This window comes from Oncorhynchus gorbuscha, linkage group LG11 (genome assembly GCF_021184085.1).
Source record: "Oncorhynchus gorbuscha isolate QuinsamMale2020 ecotype Even-year linkage group LG11, OgorEven_v1.0, whole genome shotgun sequence".
Taxonomy (NCBI): Eukaryota; Metazoa; Chordata; class Actinopteri; order Salmoniformes; family Salmonidae; genus Oncorhynchus; species Oncorhynchus gorbuscha.
Window position 1 is genome coordinate 3,389,150 of NC_060183.1, and position 19,085 is coordinate 3,408,234.

Here is a 19,085-nt window from a genome sequence, read left to right on the forward strand (position 1 = left end):
CTAGCTCCCCCTCTCTCCTCTCTCTCTAGCTCCCCCTCTCTCCTCTCTCTCTAGCTCCCCCCTCTCCTCTCTCTCTAGCTCCCCCTCTCTCTCTCTCTCTAGCTCCCCCTCTCTCCTCTCTCTCTAGCTCCCCCTCTCTCTCTCTCTAGCTCCCCCCTCTCTCTCCCCTCTCTCTCTCTCTCTCTAGCTCCCCCTCTCTCTCTCTCTCTCTAGCTCCCCCCCTCTCTCTCTCTAGCTCCCCCCTCTCTCTCTCTCTAGCTCCCCCTCTCTCTCTCTCTAGCTCCCCCCCTCTCTCTCTCTAGCTCCCCCCCTCTCTCTCTCTCTAGCTCCCCCCTCTCTCTCTCTCTAGCTCCCTCTCTCTCTCTCTAGCTCCCCCCTCTCTCTCTCTCTAGCTCCCCCCCTCTCTCTCTCTAGCTCCCCCCTCTCTCTCTCTCTAGCTCCCCCCTCTCTCTCTCTAGCTCCCCCCTCTCTCTCTCTCTAGCTCCCCCCTCTCTCTCTCTAGCTCCCCCCTCTCTCTCTCTCTAGCTCCCCCTCTCTCTCTCTCTAGCTCCCCCTCTCTCTCTCTCTAGCTCCCCCTCTCTCTCTCTCTAGCTCCCCCTCTCTCTCTCTCTAGCTCCCCCTCTCTCTCTAGCTCTCTCTCTCTCTAGCTCCCCCTCTCTCTCTCTCTAGCCCCTCTCTCTCTCTCTAGCTCCCCCTCTCTCTCTCTAGCTCCCCCTCTCTCTCTCTAGCTCTAGCTCCCCCCTCTCTCTCTCTCTAGCCCCCCCCAATTGATCTAGCCGTTTGTTCTGGTTGTGCCTGTGGTCTTTTACCTGTTACTGTTTTCCTCTCCGCTACAGTTCTGCCCTCTCTGTCTCTGGTCGCTGTCTCCAGTCCCACGCCTCGTCATCCTGCTACTCTGTCCTGGATTCCCCACTCTACGCTCCCTTGGCTTCCTGGACCTGCTTCCCCTGCACCCACACACCTCTCGCTCCAGCCTCAGTCTCAGCACCCGGTTTCCAGCAACCCGCCTGAGCTTCTCCTAGCCTGTACTCAACCCCCCCCCCCGTGTTAAAATAAATACCTTGGGTACCTCATCCCAGTGTCCTCGTCTGCTCAGTTCATCTGTTCTGCTCCGCGTGACATGAGCATTCCCTGGCCCTCCTCTCTTCTTTAAGGGTACATTCCAAACAGCACTATATAACCTGTATAGTGCACTATTGACCAGGGCTCATAAGTAGTGCACTATATAGGGAACAGGGGCGCATTTGGAATGCAGCCTAAATTATATTGCCTACGTATGATTAGCGAGGTAACTTCGGTCAACTCTGAGTTCAAATCAGGATAACCGGTCACAGGAATGCGTCTCACCTTTCAGCCAGGTACGTTTCTATGGCAACGGATCGTTCAGAACTAACCTGCTCCGGGACAGGCTAACTCCACTTACCCTGACTGAAATGACTGAGCTGTCGAGTTGAGGACCAATGAAATCAGATTGCCTCCATCTCGCAATGATTGCATCATCATCCCTTTCGTTTGAGGAAGTGGACTCATAACATTTTATTAATCAAATGTTTTTAAAATAGTAATATTAAAATACCCATCACATTATACATTAAGTTATAACAGGATACATTATAAAGTTCACACACAGTAAAACTTTTAAATTACTTTATAGAATTAATTTATTGATAGGTGGGGAAAAAGGTGTTTCTGCATTGATAAGCTCATCAAAGTCAACAAGAGCAGCTACTTCCTATGTGCCAAACATCGGTAAGAAAGAGCAGCTACTTCCTGTGGGCCAAACATCGGTAAGAAAGAGCAGCTACTTCCTGTGGGCCAAACATCGGTAAGAAAGAGCAGCTACTTCCTGTGTGCCAAACATCGGTAAGTCAGGAAGTTCTGTCCCAGTTCTACTCATGTTTATTTCTCAAAGTCAGGATTTAGCCACAAAAACAAAACAATAGTGAAAACCCTGGATACCTCCCAAATAGTCCTTTCCACATCGACGGGACCGCAGTAGAAAAGGTGGGAAGCTTCAAGTTCCTCCGCGTACATATCTCCGACAAACTGAAATGGTCCACCCACACAGACAGCGTGGTGGAGAAGGCACAACAGCGCCTCTTCAACCTCAGGAGGCTGAAGTTGTCACACCCTGACCATAGAGAGCTTTTTATGTCTCTAGTTTGGTGTGGTCAGGGTGTGATTTGGGTGGGCATTCTATGTTCTTTTTTCTATGTTTTGTATTTATTTGTTTTGGCCGGGTATGGTTCTCAATCAGGGACAGCTGACTATCGTTGTCTCTGATTGGGAACCATACTTAGGTAGCTGTTCCCCCCTATGTGTTGTGGGTAGTTGTCTGTTTAGTGTTCTGCAACTGACAGGACTGTTTCGTTTTGCACTTTGTTATTTTTGTTCTAGTGTTCAGTTGTTAATAAAAACCATGAACACTTACCACGCGCTTTGGTCAGATTCTTTGGTCAGATTCTTCATCAGACGACACCCGTTACAGAAGTAATTCGGCTTGGCACCTAAAACCCTGACAAACTTTTATAGATGCACAATTGAGAGCATCCTGTTGGGCTGTATCGACGCCTGGTACGGCAACTGCACCGCCCTCAACCGCAGGGCTCTCCAAAGGGTGGTGCGGTCTGCTCAACGCATCACCAGGGGCAAACTACCTGCCCTCCAGGACACCTACAGCACCCGATATCACGGGAAGGTCAACAAGATCATCGAGGACAACAACCACCCGAGCCATTGCCTGTTAACCCCACTATCATCCAGAAGGCAAGGTCAGTACAGGTTCTTCAAAGCTGGGACCGAGAGACTGAAAAACAGCTTCTATCTCAAGGCCATCAGACTGTAAAATTCTGTTAAATAGCCATCACTAGCACATTAAAGGCAGCTGCCCTATATACTGTACATACACTTGGAATGACTGGCCACTTTAATAATGGAACACTAGTCACTTTAATAATGTTAACATATTTTGCATTACTCATCTCATATGTATATACTGTATCTTAGTCTATGCATTACTCATCTCATATGTATATACTGTATTCTATACTATTCTACTGTATCTTAGTCTATGCATTACTCATCTCATATGTATATACTGTATTCTATACCATTCTACTGTATCTTAGTCTATTCCACTCTGACATTGCTCGTCCATATATTTACATACTCTTAATTCCATGACTTTAGATTTGTGTGTATTGTTAGATATTACTGTACTGTTAGAGCTAGAAAAATAAACATTTCACTACACCCACAATAACATCTGATAAACACATGTATGTGATAAATAAAATTGGATTTCATTTGATGTAATATAATGAAAGAGAGTGAGGACTGTGGAGGATAGAACACATGCTAGGAAAGTCAGGCTGGACTTGGAATAGAATGTAACTTTCTTGTTGATCCCTTGAAGACAACTCATTTGAGGTTAGGAACCAAGGGGACCAGACTAGTGCACTCCTCTGTAATGTAATGTTTTAATCGTAGCAGCTTGACAGTGTGGACTGCAGAGGGCAGGTTAGGTCAGTAAGGCTGGAGGTTTGGTTTCCCTGAATGGGATTCTATGAAGGGGATTATGGGGACCAGTCCAGGGCGACCTAGGGATGGGAAACTAAAGGATTGATTCAAAACGTTGGACCTGGACTCCATCAGAACAGGCACAGCTGCCCAGGAATAAAGTGAGTTATAACGGAGAGACAGGGTAGTTGTCGGTTAGAGGATAACACATCTGCTTGCCTGCCTGTCTGTCTGCCTTTTTTGTCTGCCTGCCCCGTTTGTCTCTCTGCCTGCCCCGTTTGTCTCTCTGCCTGCCCCGTTTGCCTCTCTGCCTGCCCCGTTTGTCTCTCTGTCTGCCCCGTTTGTCTCTCTGCCTGCCCTGTTTGTCTCTCTGCCTGCCCCGTTTGCCTCTCTGCCTGCCCTGTTTGCCTCTCTGCCTGCCCTGTTTGCCTCTCTGCCTGCCCTGTTCGCCTCTCTGCTTTTCTGTCTGCTGCTACTCACTTGCCTGGAGAATATGAATTAGATGTATTCTGTCAAAGCTAACACACTGTTATTTTCCCACTGTACCATGCTGAGAGATGGTAACATGGTATGACAGTGGTATATGGACGGGAGAGATGGTAACATGGTATGACAGTGGTATATGGACGGGAGAGATGGTAAAATGCTATAACAGTGGTATACAGTGAATTGTTCAGGTAATCAATAAGGGGAATTTGTAAAAAATGTAATCAACATCCTCACAGCCCTATGTATTCTGGATTGTAATGGGTGAGTGCTTTTGGCTAGCCTCTGAGCTAGTCTGGAATGTAATGGGTGAGTGCTTTTGGCTAGCCTCTGAGCTAGTCTGGAATGTAATGGGTCAATGGGATTGGCTAGCCTTTGAGCTAGTCTGGAATGTAATGGGTCAATGGTATTGGCTAGACTTTGAGCTAGTCTGGATCATAATGGGTCAATGGGATTGGCTAGACTTTGAGCTAGTCTGGAATGTAATGGGTCAATGGTATTGGCTAGACTTTGAGCTAGTCTGGATAGTAATGGGTCAATGGGATTGGCTAGCCTTTGAGCTAGTCTGGAATGTAATGGGTCAATGGGATTGGCTAGACTTTGGGCTAGTCTGGATATTAATGGGTCAATTGGTTTGGCTAGCCTTTGAGCTAGTCTCTCTTGTCAGACTCATAGAGAGACTGGCCTCATTTAGAGAAGCTAGTATATTTGGAGAGAGACGCTGGTAGAGATAGATAACGGTTCCTGTCATTTTGTCCTGTGAATGCATCCCAAATGGCACCATATATAGTGCACTCCACTATGCCTATATTTTACCCCTATGGGGAATAGCTTGACATTTGGGATGCAAATTCTGTTTGGCAGACTGTTGAAACTCTTACAAATTCCATCCATTCTACTTATCCAGACAGAGAATGATGTTAATATAGCAGAAGGGACTTTGTGAAACTCACTCCTCAGCCTGAAATGTCTCCACTTAGGCTGTCGAGTCCAATCCTTTTCAGTACCGCAACTGGTTAGAATGTTTTAGGAGGGCGGTCTCCTGTGTTTGTGAGGCAGAGGTCCCAGGATCTAGTCTTACTGTGAGCTGGAGAGGGAGGAAGTGAAATGACTAAGCAAGCACTGTGTTGTCAGCTCCATTAGCACTGAGTTGTCAGCTACATTAGCACTGTGTTGTCAGCTCCATTAGCACTGTGTTGTCAGCTACATTAGCACTGTGTTGTCAGCTCCATTAGCACTGTGTTGTCAGCTCCATTAGCACTGTGTTGTCAGCTCCATTAGCACTGTGTTGTCAGCTACATTAGCACTGTGTTGTCAGCTCCATTAGCACTGTGTTGTCAGCTACATTAGCACTGTGTTGTCAGCTACATTTAGCACTGTGTTGTCAGCTCCATTAGCACTGTGTTGTCAGCTCCATTAGCACTGTGTTGTCAGCTCCATTAGCACTGTGTTGTCAGCTCCATTAGCACTGTGTTGTCAGCTACATTAGCACTGTGTTGTCAGCTACATTAGCACTGTGTTGTCATCTACATTAGCACTGTGTTGTCAGCTCCATTAGCACTGTGTTGTCAGCTACATTAGCACTGTGTTGTCAGCTACATTAGCACTGTGTTGTCAGCTACATTAGCACTGAGTTGTCAGCTACATTAGCACTGTGTTGTCAGCTACATTAGCACTGTGTTGTCAGCTACATTAGCACTGTGTTGTCAGCTCCATTAGCACTGTGTTGTCAGCTCCATTAGCACTGTGTTGTCAGCTCCATTAGCACTGTGTTGTCAGCTCCATTAGCACTGTGTTGTCAGCTCCATTAGCACTGTGTTGTCAGCTCCATTAGCACTGTGTTGTCAGCTCCATTAGCACTGTGTTGTCAGCTACATTAGCACTGTGTTGTCAGCTACATTAGCACTGAGTTGTCAGCTACATTAGCACTGAGTTGTCAGCTACATTAGCACTGTGTTGTCAGCTACATTAGCACTGTGTTGTCAGCTACATTAGCACTGTGTTGTCAGCTACATTAGCACTGTGTTGTCAGCTCCATTAGCACTGTGTTGTCAACATTAGCACTGTGTTGTCAGCTACATTAGCACTGTGTTGTCAGCTACATTAGCACTGAGTTGTCAGCTACATTAGCACTGTGTTGTCAGCTACATTAGCACTGTGTTGTCAGCTACATTAGCACTGTGTTGTCAGCTCCATTAGCACTGTGTTGTCAGCTACATTAGCACTGTGTTGTCAGCTACATTAGCACTGTGTTGTCAGCTACATTAGCACTGAGTTGTCAGCTACATTAGCACTGTGTTGTCAGCTACATTAGCACTGTGTTGTCAGCTACATTAGCACTGTGTTGTCAGCTACATTAGCACTGTGTTGTCAGCTCCATTAGCACTGTGTTGTCAGCTACATTAGCACTGTGTTGTCAGCTACATTAGCACTGTGTTGTCAGCTACATTAGCACTGTGTTGTCAGCTACATTAGCACTGAGTTGTCAGCTACATTAGCACTGTGTTGTCAGCTACATTAGCACTGTGTTGTCAGCTACATTAGCACTGTGTTGTCAGCTCCATTAGCACTGTGTTGTCAGCTCCATTAGCACTGTGTTGTCAGCTCCATTAGCACTGTGTTGTCAGCTCCATTAGCACTGTGTTGTCAGCTCCATTAGCACTGTGTTGTCAGCTCCATTAGCACTGTGTTGTCAGCTCCATTAGCACTGTGTTGTCAGCTACATTAGCACTGTGTTGTCAGCTCCATTAGCACTGTGTTGTCAGCTACATTAGCACTGTGTTGTCAGCTACATTTAGCACTGTGTTGTCAGCTCCATTAGCACTGTGTTGTCAGCTCCATTAGCACTGTGTTGTCAGCTCCATTAGCACTGTGTTGTCAGCTCCATTAGCACTGTGTTGTCAGCTACATTAGCACTGTGTTGTCATCTACATTAGCACTGTGTTGTCAGCTCCATTAGCACTGTGTTGTCAGCTACATTAGCACTGTGTTGTCAGCTACATTAGCACTGTGTTGTCAGCTACATTAGCACTGAGTTGTCAGCTACATTAGCACTGTGTTGTCAGCTACATTAGCACTGTGTTGTCAGCTACATTAGCACTGTGTTGTCAGCTACATTAGCACTGTGTTGTCAGCTCCATTAGCACTGTGTTGTCAGCTCCATTAGCACTGTGTTGTCAGCTCCATTAGCACTGTGTTGTCAGCTCCATTAGCACTGTGTTGTCAGCTCCATTAGCACTGTGTTGTCAGCTCCATTAGCACTGTGTTGTCAGCTCCATTAGCACTGTGTTGTCAGCTCCATTAGCACTGTGTTGTCAGCTCCATTAGCACTGTGTTGTCAGCTCCATTAGCACTGTGTTGTCAGCTCCATTAGCACTGTGTTGTCAGCTACATTAGCACTGTGTTGTCAGCTACATTAGCACTGTGTTGTCAGCTACATTAGCACTGTGTTGTCAGCTACATTAGCACTGTGTTGTCAGCTACATTAGCACTGTGTTGTCAGCTACATTAGCACTGTGTTGTCAGCTCCATTAGCACTGTGTTGTCAGCTCCATTAGCACTGTGTTGTCAGCTCCATTAGCACTGTGTTGTCAGCTCCATTAGCACTGTGTTGTCAGCTCCATTAGCACTGTGTTGTCAGCTCCATTAGCACTGTGTTGTCAGCTCCATTAGCACTGAGTTGTCAGCTACATTAGCACGGTATTCACAACACACATAAAGCTTTCTGGATAGGAAGTGACACCCGCCATTAACAAGTCCCAGTCAATATGGAACTCTATCTGGGAAGGATAATTTAGTTTTATTACGGGCTGTTGTACTACAATCACTCTGTGTGAGACCCCAAATGGCACCGTATTCCCAAAAATGAATGTAGAAAGTGCAGACTGCCCCTTTAATAAAGCTACACTTCCACAGTGATTTATATCACTCCAAACTGATCTATACACTACCAATAGTTTGGACACACCTACTCATTCAAGGGTTTTTCTTTATTTTGTTACTATGTTTTTCATTGTAGAATAATAGCAAAGACATCAAAACTATGAAATAGCACATATGGAATCATGTAGTAACCAAAACAGTGTTAAACAAATCAAAATGTATTTTATATTTGAGGTTCTTCAAATAGCCACCTTTTGCCTTGTTGACAGCTTTGCACACTCTTGGCATTCTCTCAACCAGCTTCACCTGGAATGCTTTTCCAACTGTCTTGAAGGAGTTCCCACATATGCTGAGCACTTGTTGGCTGCTTTTCCTTAAGGTCTTCCTTTCCTGTGGCGGTCCTCATGAGAGCCAGTTAACTCTCTAATGAACTGATCCTCTGCAGCAGAGGTAACTCTGGGTCTTCCTTTCCTGTGCCGTTCCTCATGAGAGCCAGTTTCATCATAGCGCTTTATGGTTTTTGCGACTGCGCTTGAAGAAACTTTCAAAGTTCTTAAAATTTTACAGATTGTCTGACCTTCATCTCTTTAAGTAATGATGGACTGTCATTTATCTTTGCTTATTTGAGCTGTTCTTGCCATAATATGGACTTGGTCTTTTACCAAATAGGGCCATCTTCTGTATACCCCCTTACATTTTACTGATACTGCATGACATCACTCCCCCCCAATGAACACATTCACAGTGTCCTGCATACACAGACTTCATTCTGATTCGTCCCAGTTACAGACAAGAACTCAACATGACATGAGTCAACAGACACACACAGAGGAAGGATCTGGAGATATTGTGGTGTTTCAGTTCAGCAGAAAGAGGACTGGGGTGGTGCTGCTCCTCTGGGAAGGAGTTGGGCAGGCTGGTTAACCTTGAGAGAGGGAGATAGTTCTGCCTGTGACCCTCGTTAACCCTGAGAGAGGGAGATAGATCTGCCTGTGACCCTCGTTAACCCTGAGAGAGGGAGATAGATCTGCCTGTGACCCTTGTTAACCCTCGTTAACCCTGAGAGAGGGAGATAGATCTGCCTGTGACCCTTGTTAACCCTCGTTAACCCTGAGAGAGGGAGATAGTTCTGCCTGTGACCCTCGTTAACCCTCGTTAACCCTGAGAGAGGGAGATAGATCTGCCTGTGACCCATGTTAACCCTTGATTAACCCTGAGAGAGGGAGATAGTTCTGCCTGTGACCCTCGTTAACCCTGTTAACCCTGAGAGAGGGAGATAGTTCTGCCTGTGACACTCGTTAACCCTCGTTAACCCTCGTTAACCCTGAGAGAGGGAGATAGTTCTGCCTGTGACCCTCGTTAACCCTCGTTAACCCTGAGAGAGGGAGATAGTTCTGCCTGTGACCCTCGTTAACCCTCGTTAACCCTGAGAGAGGGAGATAGTTCTGCCTGTGACCCTCGTTAACCCTCGTTAACCCTGAGAGAGGGAGATAGTTCTGCCTGTGACCCTCGTTAAACCTCGTTACCCTCGTTAACCCTCGTTAACCCTGAGAGAGGGAGATAGATCTGCCTGTGACCCTTGTTAACCCTCGTTAACCCTCGTTAACCCTGAGAGAGGGAGATAGTTCTGCCTGTGACCCTCGTTAACCCTCGTTAACCCTGAGAGAGGGAGATAGATCTGCCTGTGACCCTTGTTAACCCTTGTTAACCCTCGATTAACCCTGAGAGAGGGAGATAGTTCTGCCTGTGACCCTCGTTAACCCTGAGAGAGGGAGATAGATCTGCCTGTGACCCTTGTTAACCCTCGTTAACCCTGAGAGAGGGAGATAGTTCTGCCTGTGACCCTCGTTAACCCTGAGAGAGGGAGATAGATCTGCCTGTGACCCTTGTTAACCCTCGATTAACCCTGAGAGAGGGAGATAGTTCTGCCTGTGACCCTCGTTAACCCTCGTTAACCCTGAGAGAGGGAGATAGTTCTGCCTGTGACCCTCGTTAAACCTCGTTACCCTCGTTAACCCTCGTTAACCCTGAGAGAGGGAGATAGTTCTGCCTGTGACCCTCGTTAACCCTGAGAGAGGGAGATAGATCTGCCTGTGACCCTTGTTAACCCTCGTTAACCCTCGTTAACCCTGAGAGAGGGAGATAGATCTGCCTGTGACCCTCGTTAACCCTGAGAGAGGGAGATAGTTCTGCCTGTGACCCTCGTTAACCCTGAGGGAGATAGATCTGGAGATAACCCTGAGAGAGGGAGATAGATCTGCCTGTGACCCTTGTTAACCCTTGTTAACCCTCGATTAACCCTGAGACCCTTGTTAACCCTTGTTAACCCTCGATTAACCCTGAGAGAGGGAGATAGTTCTGCCTGTGACCCTCGTTAACCCTCGTTAACCCTGACACACTGAAGGAGGTGACAAACACACCAACACATCTGTGTTATTTTCCTGCTGTAAAAAGTAACTTTGTGTGTTTTTGTGTGCGAACCTTTCGTCATTTTTAGGACCTTGTCGGCACTGAGACGAAGGCAGAGCTCTGACCCAGAATGCAGTGTTGGGACAACCTGATCAACACCCTGAGCTGTGTGCTATTCCTGATGGGAGTGAGCCACCTGGTGCGTCTGCCCCAGGCCCCCTACGGACGCTACCTGGACTTGGGGCTGACCTCCTCCTCCTCCATGCCCAGGATGATGCCTGCTAGGCTGGCCTGGTTCCTCCAGGAGCTCCCCTCTCTCCTGGTACCCCTGATGATGATGACTACCACACCCAACCACACGGGGTCCAGCCTGGGGACCAGCCTGCTACTGGGGACCTTTTGTCTGCACTACTTCCAGAGGTACCATAGTGCCAGCCCTGTACTGTACTGTACTAACCCTGTACTAACCCTGTACTGTACTAACCCTGTACTGTACTAACCCTGTACTGTACTAACCCTATAATGTACTAACACTGTACTGTACTAACCCTGTACTGTACTAACCCTGTACTGTACTAACCCTAACCCTGTACTGTACTAACCCTGTACTGTACTGTACTAACCCTGTACTGTACTAACCCTGTACTGTACTGTACTAACCCTAACCCTGTACTGTACTAACCCTGTACTGTACTAACACTAACCCTGTACTGTACTAACCCTGTACTGTACTAACCCTGTACTGTACTAACCCTGTACTAACCATAACCCTGTACTGTACTAACCCTGTACTGTACTAACCCTAACCCTGTACTGTACTAACCCTGTACTGTACTAACCCTGTACTGTACTAACCCTGTACTGTACTAACCCTGTACTGTACTAACCCTGTACTGTACTGTACTAACCCTGTACTGTACTAATCCTGTACTAACCCTAACCCTGTACTGTACTAACCCTGTACTGTACTAACCCTATAATGTACTAACCCTGTACTGTACTAACCCTATAATGTACTAACCCTGTACTGTACTAACCCTGTACTGTACTAACCCTAACCCTGTACTGTACTAACCCTGTACTGTACTAACCCTGTACTGTACTAACCCTAACCCTGTACTGTACTAACCCTGTACTGTACTAACTAACCTGTACTGTACTAACCCTAACCCTGTACTGTACTAACCCTAACACTGTACTAACCCTAACACTGTACTGTACTAACCCTAACACTGTACTGTACTAACACTGTACTGTACTAACCCTGTACTGTACTAACCCTGTACTGTACTAACCCTGTACTGTACTACTAACCCTGTACTGTACTAACCCTAACCCTGTACTGTACTAACCCTGTACTGTACTAACCCTGTACTGTACTGTACTAACCCTGTACTGTACTAAACCTGTACTGTACTAACCCTGTACTGTACTAACCCTAACTGTACTAACCCTAACCCTGTACTAACCCTAACCCTGTACTGTACTAACACTAACCCTGTACTGTACTAACCCTGTACTGTACTAACCCTGTACTGTACTGTACTGTACTGTACTAACCCTAACCCTGTACTGTACTAACCCTAACCCTGTACTAACCCTAACCCCGTAATGTACTGTACTGTACTAACCCTAACCCTGTACTGTACTAACCCTGTACTGTACTAACCCTAACCCTGTACTGTACTAACCCTAACCCTGTACTGTACTAACCCTGTACTGTACTAACCCTAACCCTGTACTGTACTAACCCTGTACTGTACTAACCCTGTACTGTACTGTACTAACCCTAACCCTGTACTGTACTAACCCTAACCCTGTACTGTACTAACCTAACCCTGTACTAACCCTAACCCTGTACTGTACTAACCCTAACACTGTACTAACCCTGTACTGTACTGTACTAACCCTAACCCTGTACTGTACTAACCCTAACCCTGTACTGTACTAACCCTGTACTGTACTAACCCTAACCCTGTACTGTACTAACCCTAACCCTGTACTGTACTAACCCTGTACTGTACTGTACTAACCCTAACCCTGTACTGTACTAACCCTAACCCTGTACTGTACTAACCCTGTACTGTACTAACCCTAACCTTGTACTAACCCTAACCCTGTACTGTACTAACCCTAACACTGTACTTTACTGTACTAACCCTAACCCTCTACTGTACTAACCCTCTACTGTACTAACCCTCTACTGTACTAACCCTAACCCTGTACTGTACTAACCCTAACCCTGTACTGTACTAACCCTGTACTGTACTGTACTAACCCTGTACTGTACTAACCCTAACCCTGTACTGTACTAACCCTGCACTGTACTAACCCTAACACTGTACTGTACTAACCCTGTACTGTACTAACCCTAACCCTGTACTGTACTGTACTAACCCTGTACTGTACTAACCCTGTACTGTACTGTACTAACCCTCTACTGTACTAACCCTCTACTGTACTAACCCTAACCCTGTACTGTACTAACCCTCTACTGTACTAACCCTAACCCTGTACTGTACTAATCCTGTACTGTACTAATCCTGTACTGTACTAACACTGTACTGTACTAACCCTGTACTGTACTAACCCTGTACTGTACTAACCCAGTACTGTACTAACACTGTACTGTACTAACCCACTGTACTGTACTAACCCTAACACTGTACTAACCCTGTACTGTACTGTACTAACCCTCTACTGTACTAACCCTGTACTGTACTGTACTGTACTGTACTAACCATGTACTGTACTGTACTAACCCTCTACTGTACTAACCCTGTACTGTACTAACCCTGTACTGTACTAACCCTGTACTGTACTAACCCTGTACTGTACTGTACTAACCCTAACCCTGTACTGTACTAACCCTAACCCTCTACTGTACTAACCCTAACCCTCTACTGTACTAACCCTAACCCTGTACTGTACTAACCCTGTACTGTACTAAACCCTAACCCTGTACTGTACTAACCCTAACCCTGTACTGTACTGTACTAACCCTGTACTAACCCTAACCCTGTACTGTACTAACCCTAACCTTGTACTGTACTGTACTAACCCTGTACTGTACTAACCCTGTACTGTACTAACCCTGTACTGTACTAAACCCTAACCCTGTACTGTACTAACCCTAAACCTGCACTGTACTAACCCTAACCCTGTACTGTACTAACCCTATACCTAACCCTTAACCAATGCCTACCCCCTAACCCTAATGCCTAACCCCTACCCCCCCCTAACCCTAATCCCTAACCCTAATGCCTAACCCCTAACCCCTAACCCCTAACCCCTAACTTTAAATTAAGACATCTGCTGACCCAGATGTCTTATTAGACCTGGCTTAATAAATCTGTTCTAAATCAGTCTATAGACTTGGATGTTATAATGTTTATCGATGTGACCGACAAAGTAAGGGGGAGGAAGTATAACCATCTATATTAAAGACAGATATGTGGTTACTGAGGTCTTTATCTAAACCAAAACAGTTTGATTTTTTAGCATTGAAGCTGCTATTATGGAAAGCTGTGAACTCCGATTTCCATCTGCAAAAGTAGAATCCCTGGATTCTCTGGCTGAACTGATGCGTTGTTGGGGGGGAAATGAAATGGTCCTTATGGGCGATTTTAAACTGGGATTGGTTATCTCCGAACTCCGAGGACATAAGAGGACTGTGCCATACACTACATTTTATTGAAATTATAAATGCAAGTCACGAGACTCAATCCAAAACACATCTCTAAGTCAACACTTAGAGATGTGTAGGTAGGTAAGTAAAGAAATAAAACAACAGTAGAAAGCCTTGCTACTCTTTTTTTCAAATGTGGCTGGAGTCTTTGACAATTTTTAGGGCCTTCCTCTGACACCGCCTGGTGTAGAGGTCATGGATGGCAGGCAGCTTTGCACCAGTGATGTACTGGACCGTACGCACTACCCTCTGAAGTGCCTTGCGGTCGGAGGCCGAGCAATTGCAGTACCAGGCAGTGATGCAACCGGTCAGGATGCTCTCGATGTTGCAGCTGTAGAACCTTTTGAGGATCTCAGGACCCATGCCAAATCTTTTTCGTTTCCTGAGGGGGAATAGGCTTTGTCGTGCCCTCTTCACGACTGTCTTGGTGTGTTTGGACCAATCTAGTTTGTTGTTGATGTGGACACCAAGGAACTTGAAGCTCTCAACCTGCTCCACTACAGCCCCATTTATGAGAATGGAGACGTGCTCGGTGCTCCTTTTCCTGTAGTCCACAATCATCTCCTTAGTCTTGGTTACATTGAGGGATAGGATGTTATTCTGGCACCACCCGGCCAGGTCTCTGACCTCCTCCCTATAGGCTGTCTCGTCATTGTCGGTGATCAGGCCTACCACTGTTGTGTCGTCAGCAAACTTAATAATGGTGTTGGAGTCGTGCCTGGCCATGCAGTCGTGGGTGAACAGGGAGTACAGGAGGGGACTGAGCACGCACCCCTGCGGAGCTCCAGTGTTGAGGATCAGTGTGGCAGATGTGTTGCTACCTACCCTCACCACCTGGGGGTGGCCTGTCAGGAAGTCCAGGATCCAGTTGCAGAGGGAGGTGCTTAGTCCCAGGTTCCTTAGCTTAGTGATGAGCTTCGTGGGCACTATGGTGTTGAACACTGAGCTGTAGTCAATGAACAGCATTTTCACATCGGTGTTCCTTTTGTCCAGGTGAGAAAGGGCAGTGTGGAAATAGAGATTGCATCAACTGTGGATCTGTTTGGGTGGTATGCAAATTGGAGTGGGTCTAGGGTTTCTGGGATAATGGTGTTGATGTGAGCCATTACCAGCCTCTCAAAGCACTTCCTGGCTACAGACGTGAGTGCTACGGGTCTGTAGTAATTTAGGCAGGTTGCCTTTGTGTTCTTGGTCTGCTTGAAGCATGTTGGTATTACAGACTCAATCAGGGACATGTTGAAAATGTCAGTGAAGACACCTGCCAGTTGGTCAGCACATGCCCGGAGCACACGTCCTGGTAATCCGTCTGGCCCAGCGGCCTTGATAAGGTTGACCTGTTTAAAGGTCTTACTCACGTCGGCTACGGAGAGCGTGATCACAGTCGTCCGGAACAGCTGATGCTCTCATGCATGCCTCAGTGTTGCTTGCCTCGAAGCGAGCATAGAAGTGATTTAGCTCGTCTGGTAGGCTCGTGTCACTGGGCAGCTTGCGGCTGTGCTTCCTTTTGTTCCAGTCTGTGATAGCAAACAGTAGTTTAGCATCTGCTTCATCTGACCACTTTTATATAGACCGAGTCACAATGTTGATTTTAGACTCTAATCTAATCTCTAATCTATTCATCATGCTGATGATAGACTGGTCTCTAATCTATTCATCATGTTGAGATGATAGACAGGTCTCTAATCTATTCATCATGTTGATAATAGACAGGTCTCTAGACTGGTCTCTAATCTATTCATCATGTTGATGATAGACAGGTCTCTAGACAGGTCTCTAATCTATTGATCATGTTGATGATAGACAGGTCTCTAATCTATTCATCATGCTGATGATAGACTGGTCTCTAGACTGGTCTCTAATCTATTCATCATGCTGATGATAGACTGGTCTCTAGACTGGTCTCTAATCTATTCATCATGTTGATGATAGACAGGTCTCTAATCTATTCATCTTGTTGATGATAGACTGGTCTCTAATCTATTGATCATGTTGATGATAGACTGGTCTCTAATCTATTAATCATGCTGAGATGATAGACAGGTCTCTAATCTATTCATCATGTTGATGATAGACTGGTCTCTAGACTGGTCTCTAATCTATTCATCATGCTGAGATGATAGACAGGTCTCTAATCTATTGATCATGTTGATGATAGACTGGTCTCTAGACTGGTCTCTAATCTATTCATCATGCTGAGATGATAGACAGGTCTCTAATCTATTGATCATGTTGATGATAGACTGGTCTCTAGACAGGTCTCTAATCTATTAATCATGTTGATGATAGACTGGTCTCTAATCTATTCATCATGTTGATGATAGACTGGTCTCTAATCTATTGATCATGCTGATGATAGACTGGTCTCTAGACAGGTCTCTAATCTATTCATCATGTTGATGATAGACAGGTCTCTAATCTATTGATCATGTTGATGATAGACAGGTCTCTAATCTATTAATCATGTTGATGATAGACAGGTCTCTAATCTATTAATCATGTTGATGATAGACAGGTCTCTAATCTATTAATCATGTTGATGATAGACAGGTCTCTAATCTATTAATCATGTTGATGATAGACTGGTCTCTAATCTATTCATCATGCTGAGATGATAGACTGGTCTCTAGACTGGTCTCTAATCTATTCATCTTGTTGATGATAGACAGGTCTCTAATCTATTCATCATGCTGATGATAGACAGGTCTCTAATCTATTGATCATGCTGATGATAGACTGGTCTCTAGACTGGTCTCTAATCTATTGATCATGTTGATGATAGACTGGTCTCTAGACTGGTCTCTAATCTATTCATCATGTTGATGATAGACAGGTCTCTAATCTATTGATCATGTTGATGATAGACAGGTCTCTAATCTATTCATCATGCTGATGATAGACTGGTCTCTAGACTGGTCTCTAATCTATTCATCATGCTGGGATGATAGACTGGTCTCTAGACTGGTCTCTAATCTATTCATCTTGTTGATGATAGACAGGTCTCTAATCTATTCATCATGCTGGGATGATAGACTGGTCTCTAGACTGGTCTCTAATCTATTCATCTTGTTGATGATAGACTGGTCTCTAATCTATTCATCATGTTGATGATAGACAGGTCTCTAATCTATTGATCATGTTGATGATAGACAGGTCTCTAATCTATTCATCATGCTGATGATAGACTGGTCTCTAGACTGGTCTCTAATCTATTCATCATGCTGATGATAGACTGGTCTCTAGACTGGTCTCTAATCTATTCATCATGCTGAGATGATAGACTGGTCTCTAGACTGGTCTCTAATCTATTCATCATGCTGATGATAGACTGGTCTCTAGACTGGTCTCTAATCTATTCATCATGTTGATGATAGACTGGTCTCTAGACTGGTCTCTAATCTATTCATCATGTTGATGATAGACAGGTCTCTAATCTATTCATCATGCTGGGATGATAGACTGGTCTCTAATCTATTCATCATGTTGATGATAGACAGGTCTCTAATCTATTAATCATGTTGATGATAGACAGGTCTCTAGACAGGTCTCTAATCTATTGATCATGTTGATGATAGACTGGTCTCTAATCTATTCATCATGCTGATGATAGACAGGTCTCTAATCTATTCATCATGTTGATGATAGACAGGTCTCTAATCTATTAATCATGTTGATGATAGACTGGTCTCTAGACTGGTCTCTAATCTATTCATCATGTTGAGATGATAGACAGGTCTCTAATCTATTCATCTTGTTGATGATAGACAGGTCTCTAATCTATTAATCATGCTGAGATGATAGACTGGTCTCTAATCTATTCATCATGTTGATGATAGACTGGTCTCTAATCTATTAATCATGCTGAGATGATAGGCTGGTCTCTAGACAGGTCTCTAATCTATTGATCATGTTGATAATAGACAGGTCTCTAATCTATTCATGCTGAGATGATAGACTGGTCTCTAATCTATTCATCATGTTGATGATAGACTGGTCTCTAATCTATTCATCATGTTGATGATAGACAGGTCTCTAATCTATTCATCATGCTGATGATAGACTGGTCTCTAGACTGGTCTCTAATCTATTGATCATGTTGATGATAGACTGGTCTCTAGACTGGTCTCTAATCTATTCATCATGTTGATGATAGACTGGTCTCTAGACTGGTCTCTAATCTATTGATCATGTTGATGATAGACTGGTCTCTAGACTGGTCTCTAATCTATTCATCATGCTGAGATGATAGACTGGTCTCTAATCTATTGATCATGTTGATGATAGACTGGTCTCTAATCTATTCATCATGCTGAGATGATAGACTGGTCTCTAATCTATTCATGAGAAATCAAGATGGCGGCAGGGTTGTGTCACACTGTTTGTTGGTTTAAATGTTCTAAGTTTTTATTACTCAGCAAAACCGTTATAGGTTGTCATTAAATATCAGGTCAAATCTAAAATCCTACAGGATCAAAACGTTAAATTCGCTAGTAAATGGCCATGTGTTGTCTTGATAAGTGTGTGACTTCAACATTTTTATGGAGTTTAACGTTTCAAAAGACTGACTCGGTACATTTTAATTTGGTTTTATTTTTATTTGGGTGAATTGTTGAATTCAGTGGTTAAAATTGGTATTTTTGTACAAATGGTTTTTTAATTGCTGTCTACATGGGTTATGGCTCATTGCGTGGTCTAAACAATAAAAAACTCAAATCTCATCTCCTACCCATCTCCTACCCTACTTGGACTGACCGTATAGCAATTATCATCTTTCAGAGGGATCTGATTGTGTAACCACTTGACTCCTACTGTGACAGGCTCATAAAACCTTCTCATATTCAGGGTTTGGTCTAAAAACGGTGTTTGTTGTATCAGATGACTGTAGTTTTGGATTATTGTAAATCATCTAAGTGCAGAAAGATTTTTTTAGGAAGAAACAAATCGAGGTCTTTTATTATTCTGCTGCTTTTGATGTCAGGAAACATTCACCCAAACCAAGGCCCATTGGCTATGAATCAGGAAACATTCACCCAAACCCAGGCCCATTGGCTATGGATCAGGAAGCATTCACCCAAACCCAGGCCCATTGGCTATGAATCAGGAA

General features: G+C 44.7%; 1 protein-coding gene across 1 annotated transcript in view; it reads left to right on the forward strand.

The window, feature by feature from the left end:
• The first annotated feature begins 3,445 nt into the window (after window positions 1-3,445).
• The window catches only part of srd5a2b (steroid-5-alpha-reductase, alpha polypeptide 2b), a 71,398-nt gene continuing 55,758 nt past the window's right edge, over window positions 3,446-19,085 (forward strand). Inside the window, exons 1-2 of the mRNA XM_046367813.1 lie at window positions 3,446-3,680; window positions 10,385-10,716. Of these exons, the coding sequence (XP_046223769.1) occupies window positions 10,427-10,716 (290 nt within the window). The 5' untranslated portion in view covers window positions 3,446-3,680; window positions 10,385-10,426. The remainder of the gene's footprint in view (window positions 3,681-10,384; window positions 10,717-19,085) is intronic.